General features: G+C 38.7%; 1 protein-coding gene across 1 annotated transcript in view; it reads right to left on the bottom strand.

Annotated features, from left to right (window-relative positions):
• Positions 1-6117, bottom strand: part of LOC107739487 (ephrin-A3-like) — a 100127-nt gene extending 94010 nt beyond the window's left edge. Inside the window, exon 1 of the mRNA XM_016551614.1 lies at positions 5396-6117. Coding sequence (XP_016407100.1) covers positions 5396-5505 — 110 coding nt within the window. The 5' untranslated portion in view covers positions 5506-6117. The remainder of the gene's footprint in view (positions 1-5395) is intronic.
• Between the last annotated feature and the right edge of the window lie 4885 nt (positions 6118-11002).

Here is an 11002-nt window from a genome sequence, read left to right as displayed (position 1 = left end):
TTTTACTGTAACTTCAGCAGCTCCAGGCACGTGAACAAAAGCACCAATCTCATTGGTCGGCCAGTTTTTAACGTGGCACGTCAAACCAAAAAAACGAGTCCAAGGCGTTTTTTAAAAAATGACGCTTTTACGCCTGCCGTTTTGCGCGCCGGTGTGCACACTCACATTGTCGCCCTTTGTTTAGTCACAAGGCGTTAAACGTCCGCGATAATCGTCCCGGTGTGCACAAGCCTTTAGTTGTCCAGTCAGGCAAGTAAAATTCTCTTTGTGAGAAGTGGTAAGTTACAAGATTATTCAGCGGAGTGCAAGTTAGAATATAGAATGCCAGGTTAAAATTTAGATCAAAGTAAGATATATATATATATTTATATATATATAGAAAAAATCTTATAGAAATAGAAAAAATCTTCAGTGTTGAGCCCTGCTGAGGGATAGACAAGCAATAGAGAAATGGAAGATTAACATAATAAATTTTTTAATAATATAAAAAAAATTATAATAATAATAATATTTTTGTTCATACCTAAAAATGCATCAATGAATATCACTGAATTAGAAATGCAAACTAGTACATCTACAAATATATTCAAAATGTTGATATATTCAAATCTTGTCGATTCTTAGCCCCTATAAAGCAACTAATGTCAAGGTGATTTTTAATGTGTGAAGTTTCTCAAGTTCACACAGGTGCAGTTTATCATTATAAACAAGTTTTGACAACCAGAAAGTATCTAAATATTTTAGTCTTTATTTGTTGTAACATTAACTATTTTGCATTAAAAAGTGTGCTATAAATAAAAGATATTCATTAATTTTTAAGTGTGACTTAAGTGTCCAAATTTTCAGGGCCACTGGATTAAATTTCAGATTTTGTGTTAGAAAATAATTATACTTTGCTTTTCTATGTTCAAACCTAGGGCTGAACGATTAATTGCATTTGCGATAATATCGCGATATGAAAAAACGCGATTTTTCAATTGCAGAGGCTGCGATTACACTCGGTCACGTGACACACGAGAGTAAAGAGGTGTGTTCGACTTGAAGATCGATCGGTGTATGACATCAAAGTACGGCGAGAGAAAGCATAAGGAGACGTCCGCTCTCTTATAGCTCTCGCAGTACTTTGATGACACACGCACAGACCCAGGCAGGTGCTGGTCATTTAAAAGCTAAATGCAGAAAATATGACGAGGCATATCGCCGTGTCTATACCGGATGCTACAGTTGACGCGTCGCGCCGCAACAGCTCTACAGTTTATAGCTTGTCTTTGTTGAATAATACAGAACATAAAGAGCTTTAAAAAATAATTGCATATTAAATCGCAATCGCAATATTGGTAAAAAAAATCACAATTAGATTATTTTCCAAAATCGTTCAGCCCTATTCAAACCTTTAGTAAACCAGGACCTTAAGATGGTTTGGCTCAAACAATCAAGTCATCAAGTCTCACAGCTACTTCAAGGGTAAACAATAACAAGAACAAAAATTGAATTTAGCAACACACCACAGTTGAGTATAAATTCATTACAAGCAAGTTTCAAATTCATTTGACAGCTCTTAAAGGTCACAATGTGTTTTAGCCTGTATGTTAATTCTTTCACGGCACATTTACATTTCATTTTGTCTTTCTTCTACGGTAAATCTCCCCTTACATAAGCCCTTCACTGTTGTCTAGAGTTCTGAGAGCAGGGCTCTCTTTTGTTATCATCATGTTGACAGAGGCTGACCAATTAAAGGGCCCTGCTCTGATACTGGGCCGTGACACCAACCTGGTGCGAGGTGTAAGAGGCCACCGCGTCACAGGAAATGTACCCTATGGCCACCTTGCTCAGCTACACATGTTCCACATCAAACTTTGCTAATTAGCAGAGAATCTGGGAGCAGCAATGATGTGTGTGTGTGTGTGTGTGTGTGTCTGTGTGTAAAAAGTTTGGATTCTTCCGGTCACATGTGTGCATGATTGTTCTTCTCATTCTGCTTACAAGTCAGCTGATCCGCATAAAGTACATTAGTATGCATACTTGTTTGCGAGAGACTTTGCGTGTGTGTTGGACAGAACGCAACTAAATGACTTTGTGTGTGAGTGTGTGTTCCATTAGCTGGGACAGCTGTAATGAGCTTGGGTTGCAGTGCCAGTGCCAGCAGAAGCTGAGAGCATTGCCTCCTAATGGGGCCGTGCAGATGCAATCAAAGCCCAGCCGTGTGCTACTGACTCATCCTCGCCATCCGAATCAACACCCCATATGTGTTCGTTTTGGTTGTTTATACATATCTCAAGCCCTCCATGGGAATTTCTGTCATATTACACTGGGAGTCGCGTTCTTCCTGACTTCTTCAGAATTGGCATTTTCCCCAGACACATCATCTCACATGACTGATGATCCTCTATTCACTTGACTTTAAAGTGAAATTTCAAACAGACTCCATGAGCACGGTTTTCTCACAGCATCCATGAAAGCGCTTTTTATCAGTCTGTGCTTTTATCGGTCTCGGTGATGTGAGCATCGGGATGCGGCGTGAGAATGAGCCCGATTATGTTAGCCCACATAAAGCGCTCCACCGCTAACTCATCTGCCTCAGCTGGACCATGTGTTAGACTCCCAGATAGAGCAAAAGGAGGGTCTCACCTAGAACTGTGACAACCCACTGGGCCATAAACACTCTCATGCCCTTGAGGGGCTCATGGGAACCAGCTGGTTGGGAGATTGTTGCTCCAGTTTGTACCATGCCTGCATGCGCTTCTGAGTAGTGTGGCCCGAAGCTTTAAGCCTCTCAGGACTGGTCTGGGATCAGTATTCATGCCGTAAGGCCTCAGAGAGTTCCTCTGCTACCTGCAATCTGGGTCAGTTTACGCATTATTTTACAGATCTTCTCCCAGTGTGGGAGTAGAAATAGACTCTGTACTAACAGAGATATGCAGGTACAAACGCTCTGACACGGAGTCTGAACAAGCACAACTCTTAGAAACATTCAAACACAACAATAACAGAAAAAAACACCACTAGTTCTCATAAATATTACAATATCAAAAAAAAAAAAACATGCACCTGCATGTACACACTGTGAAGTTTCAGGAGTGACAACTGCATTTAAAAACAGGAGTGAATCCCCTAAATTATTGTTCCATGTGTGTATGGAACACAACTCACACCTGACATTGCCAAATACTCATTATATTCAGTGATTTTAACCAAATCACCATCAACAGAGGTGTGGTATTTTGTTTATTTTCAGATATTTGCTTCACAGAGCATGTTCTTGCAATTTTGCCACATCCACTTTTCCATTATTTATTTTTTTAAGTAGCCTATATGTTTGCATGTCTTTTGATATGGACCTTTGAGTCGGAAACAAAGTAAAGTGTATCTTTAAGTGTACATGACATGTACAAGTGTCTTTGGGCTTGGCTCATAAAGCGATCCAGTTCATGGAGTTGTTAAATTGGGTAGGTTTGGTCTTCCAACATAAAGCATTTGGATTTATTTAGGTTTATTATGGGCTTTTTCTTGCTTGCAGGCTTTTTTTCTTTTTTTTCTAAAAAGACCTGACAACACAAGTGAGTCAAGACTTGAACCTTGCTCTGTCACTGTGTTTTTCTTGCAAAAAGCGAGACATCTCTGATAAGTGTTTAAATATGGCATTAACAACTAGTTGTTCAATTCGGTTCCATCTACATCTGCATAGAATTTTTGTAAATGCGGTTGTCACTACCTGCATTTTTCAGGAGTTAGCCTAATTCAGTTGTAGAATGCAGTTTTCACTCCTGTGTGCACAGAACAGGATTATGCACTAAATGGTGAACTGACACCCAGATTCAGCTGCAGTGTACATGTCTTAAAAAAAAAAAAGTACATTTAGCTATTTTTCATTCATACCTGACATACATGCACAAACATTTCACTATTTTCCACTTCATATATCATGAACCAAACATAATTATCACCACCGCTGTAACAAAATAAATGAGTTATCTATACAGCCTACTTTTTATCTTGCTGTATATGCAGATAAGCAGCCATCTGTAGCCATCTAACCAAAACTTGCATTCAAGCACAAAGGATAATTAAAGGTAATAGATAACAGTATCAGCAGAATGTGACATGCAGGGAAACGTGTCACTGCTGTGCACTTTGAAGATGCTGTGGTTAAGATAATGAGGACCTGGGTATTAATGAGGCTCCCTTCTTATATTTTCTACACACACACAAACTCTCTTACACACTTAATTGCTGCTGCAGCTGGTGCTTGTTGGGCCCATAGTTTGCTCCAGAGGCTTTTGAGTAATGCTAAATCTATGTTTGGAGTGCAATGCTCGCTGACATTCATGTCACATACTCTGACCCTCAGTTTGAATAGGAGTAACATTTCCATACCATTACCATCACATATAGTGATGCATATCAATCGCAAGATGAAAGAGAGAAATACAGCAAAAAAGGACCACTGAAAAGCGATACAGAGAGAGGAGAACGGGTAAGCAGAATGTAGCCAGGAGATAAGTGGATGAGATGAATACAAATAGTCGGGGGCTGGGGGGAAGGGAGGAGCTGCTCACCCTCCCTTTTATCAGAGGAGAGATAAATGTGATTAATCTTAAAATAATAACACTAAAGGCACAAGACTTCTCATTCATCACCACTACAGTTCATGTAATTACAGACAAAAGAAATTAAACTGAAGAAAGGCAACAGTATAGAAGCTCTTCTAGACAAGAGAACAGGGCAGCAGAGGAGGAGGAGAAAAAAAAAGAACTATAGCGAGATATTAAAAAAAAAAAGTGAATTAAAGCACACAGATTTTCCTCACAGATTATTTAGCTATCCAGTCTGGTCTGTCAGGTAATGTGAATTATCACCTGTCAGCACACAATCAAGTCCCGTGACAGCAAAAGAAATAAATCAATCTGGAGGCTGAAGCAAACATATCTCAATTAGAAGCCACTTCATCAACTTCTTCCTCAGAGTCGAAATGTGCAGCACGTGACCAGACAATCGTCCCTTAAATCAAAACTCTCAGATGAATCCAGCTGTCAAGAACGTGTTCGGGTTATGCATCACCCCAAAATTAATATACATAAATCATTTGCTTGATTTTTTTTTTTTTTTAAGAATGGTGTGAAAACGGGCAATTCAGGTTAGAATCTGGGATGAAAATGTGCTTAAGTGCCATTAAAATAATGTCATATAACACCTAAATGTGCTTAAATAGCTTTAAGAAACAAAAAACTAAACAAAAACAATTTCTAGTTTTTTCTTGTGATTTTTCTGGTGAAATATGGCCCGGACATCTATCCTTGATATTCACCGGTCTTTTCTCCCTCGTTCTCTGCACGTTAACCGTCGTACGGGAGCTAAATCTCCCCATCCGCTGTAGAAAACTTATGCACCCACTTACTGGATGTTTGAGCTGTTCCAGTACACGGCGTGACGGTTGTTCCCGTGGACAGGGCGCAAGTTCATCCAGGCGAGCGCGAGGAGGTAGAGGGAAACCGCCGCGAGAGCCATTATAATATTCCTGCGTTCACGTGCACCTGCTGTGGTCTCTTCGCCTTCTTCGACTCTCAGTCCCCCAGTCCCACGCGAAACTAGCGGTTTTTACAACATTTCTGCGACTCCGCAAGTGGACAGGAAGTCGCAAAGCGTTTATTTCGCGAAGCCGTGCCGCAGTACGACTAGTTTGTTCAGTCACAGAGCTTCGCGCTTTCCCGAATGCAACTCCATGGCAGACAGACGCTCATCCAAAGCATCCTGAGCAGGTCTGTTGGAATTTGCTGAAACAAGTTACTGAATAATTCCTTTCTGAGACAAAACCCTCCGCAAAAGAAAAAAAATGGTAAGATAAACTGTCGATGGACGGTAGAGATTACAAAAAAGAGAGTAGCCTGCGTCGTCAGCGGCAGGTGTCTCTTTGGTTAGGTGACTGGCGTCGACTGGAGAGAAAAAGAACCCGACTCAATAAGTGTAAAAGACGATTTTGTCAGTTTACACAGCCATATATTGCGGTCAATTAACTTCTGTGAGCTTTTGTGAGATCCTCATGCGTTTACTGTGGTTTTGTCCAAGCGCACACACGATGTCAAACAGTAATAGGAAAAGTAAGGCAATCATAGGCGTCCTCACTGACACTCGTTTCTGCTCCCGCCACAGTATATGATGTTTGCTTAAAACTCTACTAAGATACCTTAACCTGGGGTGCGTTAAAAGCATTGTTAGCTAACTATGGTCGCAAGTTACATTGAACTTGACGGAACTTGTGACCATAGTTGCTTTTGGGAAACGCACACCTGGTTGGTTTTTGAAGACAGAATGCACCTTTATTGCCTGTGATATCGTATATGATTTCCAGTGGTTAGAAGAATAAAACTGATCTGTTGAGGTGACTGCAAGAAGAAAATTAAAGGGTTAGTTCACCCAAAAATGAAAATTCTGTCATTAATTACTCACCCTCATGTTTTTCCAAACCCGTAAGACCTTCGTTCATCTTCGGAACATAATTTAAGATATTTTTGATGAAATCTGAGGGCTCTCTGACCCTCCCATAGACAGCAAGGTAACTACCACGTTCAAGGTCCAGAAAAGTACCATGAAGAATGACGTCATCACGCCGGATCTGGGTCAGCGCCGGCGCCGCCACACGCTCGCGTCATGGTACTGTCGTGAACGAAAATGTGGAATAAAGTTATTTTTGCTTTCTTTGCGCAAAAAAGTATTCTCGTAGCTTCGTAACTTTACAGTTGAACCACTGATGTCACACGGACTACTTTGTCGATCATCTTGGTACTTTTCTGGACCTTGAACGTGGTAGTTACCTTGCTGTCTATGGGAGGGTCAGAGAGCCCTCAGATTTCATCAAAAATATCTTAAATTGTGTTCCGAAGATGAACGAAGGTCTTACGGGTTTGGAACAACACGAGGGTGAGTAATTAATGACAGAATTTTCATTTTTGGGTGAACTAACCCTTTATGTTATATGTAAATTTTTAATTTATGATTCAGTTTCTACTGAGAAATGGGTATTGCACTCATTAAATATTTTCTTGGTTCTTACTAAATCTCATTTGAATTTGTTGTTAGATCATTAGTCACAATGTTACAGTACAGTGACTTGGAAGTCTGTCTAGGGCTTTTCACACTCTATTTATCCATGGTTGTTGATGAGACCACAAATAAAATGTACAGTGTGAAGTGTCAGATTATGAATACAGAGAATTAATTGTTAGTATGCAGTGTGCATTGTGAAACAAGATAATCCAGGGTTGCCTGGAGATTATTATTACCAGGGTAAAATATAAAAAATGTGAAAAGCCTTAGGAGGTACCTGCAAACAAAAATGCTAGTTGTGTGCCATACATGCACTTGAAGTGTGCACTATGTACTATACTGTTTAGTGTATGACATTTAGACGGGTAGTTTGCCACCCAGCATTGGAGTGTGATAGCCAGTCCACCACCTCCACAATATTAAATGTGATCGTTAGGTGCATGCAGTGTCCAACATTCCACACCATTTTTTTTTCAGTTAAATAACAGTGCATCATTTAAGTATTTGAAGTGCACTTTTGTTGGAATTTTCAGTGTGAACTCATACTATTTATACACTACAAAATAGCATAGAATAGTGCATACGTATGCAAATTGGGATGCACCTACACTACCGGACAAATATTTGGAATAAATACGTTTGTTTTATGTAATAACTAACTCTTTTCTGCTCACTTATGCTGGGTTTATTTAATCAAAAATACAGTAAAACAGTAACATTGTGAAATAATATTACAATTTGAAAGAACTGTTTTCTATTTGAATTTTATTTAAAATGTAATGATTTCCTGTTACAGCAAAGCTGAATTTTCAGCATCATTACTCCAGTCTTCAGTGTCACATGATCCTACAGGAATCATTCTAATTTTGCTGCTCAAGAAACATTTCTTATTATTATAAATATTGAAAACAGTTGTGCTGCTTAATATTTTTAACAGTGATGCACTACCATTCAAAATTTTAGCGTGGGAAAAAAAACTGAAATTAATACTTTAATTCAACAAGGACACATACATTTGTCAAATAGTAAAGGCATTTATAATGTTACAACAGATTTATGTTTCAAATAAATGATATAAAATCATTAAGCAGCAAAAACAGTTTTTAACATTAAAATTAATAAGAACCATTATTAATAATTGAGCGCCAATAATAACCGACAATAACTGAGCACCAAATCAGCATAATGGAATGATTTCACAAGAATAAATTACATTTTAAAATGTACTCAAATAGAAAAGAGTTCTTTTAAATTACAATAATATTTCATAATATTACTGTTTTTAGTGTATTTTTTGATCAAATACATGCATAGGTTAGCATAAGAGACTAAACAAAAAACATAAAAAAATATTACTTATTCCAAACTTTTGTCCAGTAGTCTAAGTCTTTTACTGACTAGGTAGCAAAGACATACATAAATGCTAATGTGTACACGTTGTGAAGGCCTACTTTAATATATTATAGATTTGGACTTTACCAAAAGTTATTGCCATCATACAGAAATTGAATTTCTGTGCACTTTATGCAGTGTCTTTAAATCTCTAGGTTTATGCATTTGAAAACGAACCAATGATGTATGACTAATTGGTCTATCCTCTTTCTCTCGTCTCTCTATGTTGGCCTATTCTCATTCCCAGCATCACTCTTCCCCTCTTTGCTTTTCTTTCTTTCTTTCCTGTGTTCTCCCTCTTTCAATCCCTGCTCCCCTTCTCTGTTGTTTTTGTCAGGGATGCTGCCTCTCTTGTGTCCCCTCCAGGCATGTTGCTGTGGTGACAGCAGGAAAGGGGATGAGAGAGAGGGAGAACTATCACTTCTTTAACTCGCTGTATCTACCGTCCTTGCACTTGTCTGTGCATAGTATGCCATGTCAATTGCCTCTGTTGTCAATCACGTTTTTTCCCCTCCCTCCAGAGTCCATTTCTCATCCAGTATTAAACAGTTTCACTTGCCGTAGCCATATCTTTTATCTCAAGACTCTCACATTATCGTCTTGTCCCAAAATCAAAGTTTTGTTTGAGGAATGTCTGCTCTGAGTCTGACCCTTCAAATGGTTTTGTATCTACTGATAATAAGTATGTTTTCCTTTTATATGCCATCAGCATTATGTTTGCCATTTGCATGTTTACATGTCTTTTATGTGTCTTCTGTAATGAGATACGTTTGGCTGGGAATTTGAGTGATGGATATGTGCTGATGTGCACATTGTGGCTGAGACGTTGCTAGGCAGCGGGAGACATTAGTAAAACGGGGCTGTTTCTGTTTGCTTTCGTGTGTTGGTTGTGATTAATTCATGAGTAGCCCTGCTATGGGCACATTGATTATCCAGATAATCCATTATCATCAATATGACTAGCTGCAGTCATGTATCCTTGTTTGGTGTTTAATTGCTTTTCCCAAGGTTTTTATTCACGGGGCATGTGAGATCACACAGAGACGGGTGCGTTCTGTTCTCTGTTCTCCTCCCCCTCCGTTACCCGTCCCTCATCCATCTCATTTTATATGCCAACTAATTCATTCTTCCTCCCATATTCTCCCGTCTTCTGTCACACCACTAATCTGAACGTTTCAATCTCGGTCACAAATTTTATTTGTGTCGTCTTATTATTGCAATGATTTATTTATTGTTACAATCTCAAGTTTGTATATGCAACGGACTTGAATTCAAAAAAGCAAAATCACTTTTACTCAGTGCAAGAGATGTTGTTTAAATAGCAGTTCTTCTGTTTGCTGGTTAGCAAGCCTATTAAGAGCAATTTATGTTTGCACACACAACACAAAGAACATCACCTCCTTGCTTACATTTACTTGACAGTAGGTTAAATATGAAAAGCATTTTTCCTTGAACTTCTGTTGATGTTATCATCTGATGATAATGATACTTACAGAACTTTTTTGAAATTGTTTATATAAAATGTATGTGGAATATTAATTTCACATTATTGCACATACAGTGTCCACCAACATTTAGGAAGGAATGGGGTGGTCAACGTCAGTCCTGGTGAGTCCTGCAGAGTTTTGTTCCAACCTTGATAAAAACACACCTGCCTGTAGCTTTCTAGTAACCCTTAGACATAGATTAGCTTGTTCAGGTGTGTTTGATTAGGGTTGGAGGAGCTGAACTCTACAGGACACTGGCTGTGTCTGAAAACCAGGAAACGCTGCCTTCGGAGGACACATTTCAAGGTAGGAAGGCATCAAGGCACGTTCAAATCCAAAGTTAGCTTCACTTCCTGCCTCCTGAGATACCTTCATCTGGTCGATTTTTGAAGGCAGCATAGATGTATCCTTGGCTGCCTTTGATATCCCACAACCCTGTGCATTCCACTCTGATATGGTTGAGCTAAAAAAATAAAGATGGTTTGCAAAAGTTGCTTTTGGTGGTCAGTTTGTGTGTAAATGTATGTTTCTGACCAACTTTTGATGTTATTTCTAGTGAGAAATCAGTATTATAGTAATTAAACATTCGCTTAGATATCACCAAAGCTCATTCTATTTCGTTGTAGATCATTAAACCATTATGCTTCTGCCACAGAAGCATGTACAAAATCAGTTGCATGAAGTTCCACTGCGCACTGCCTGCAAAGTCATTGCCTGATAAGGCAGCGAGGCAGCAAGTCCGCTAGGTTTTTGGATGCAGCCTGTGGCTCTCCATGACTGATGTTGACTACCCCTGCTCTAGGTAAAGTTTGGTTTTGGACTATATTTTAGCATAAATACTGATACAATTACAAATTCTGATTTTATGATGACTTTGCATTGGCAAGGGGCATATTTTATTAAACATATCTATAATATTTTATTAAAATAATAATAAAATTTAAAAAAAATATTTTTTAAAATGAATGAATTCAGAACATATTCAAGAGAAAAACATTGGAGCTATTTATAAGCCATCTCTAAACTGTGTTCTGATTGGTGCATTGTTCTGTCAATCAATCCATCACGTTATAAAGATGTGG

This window comes from Sinocyclocheilus rhinocerous, unplaced genomic scaffold, assembly GCF_001515625.1.
Source record: "Sinocyclocheilus rhinocerous isolate Xijiao unplaced genomic scaffold, SAMN03320098_v1.1 scaffold314, whole genome shotgun sequence".
Lineage (NCBI taxonomy): Eukaryota > Metazoa > Chordata > Actinopteri > Cypriniformes > Cyprinidae > Sinocyclocheilus > Sinocyclocheilus rhinocerous.
The sequence above is the reverse complement of the archived record's forward strand: the minus strand, read 5'-3'. Positions and strand labels throughout refer to the sequence as shown.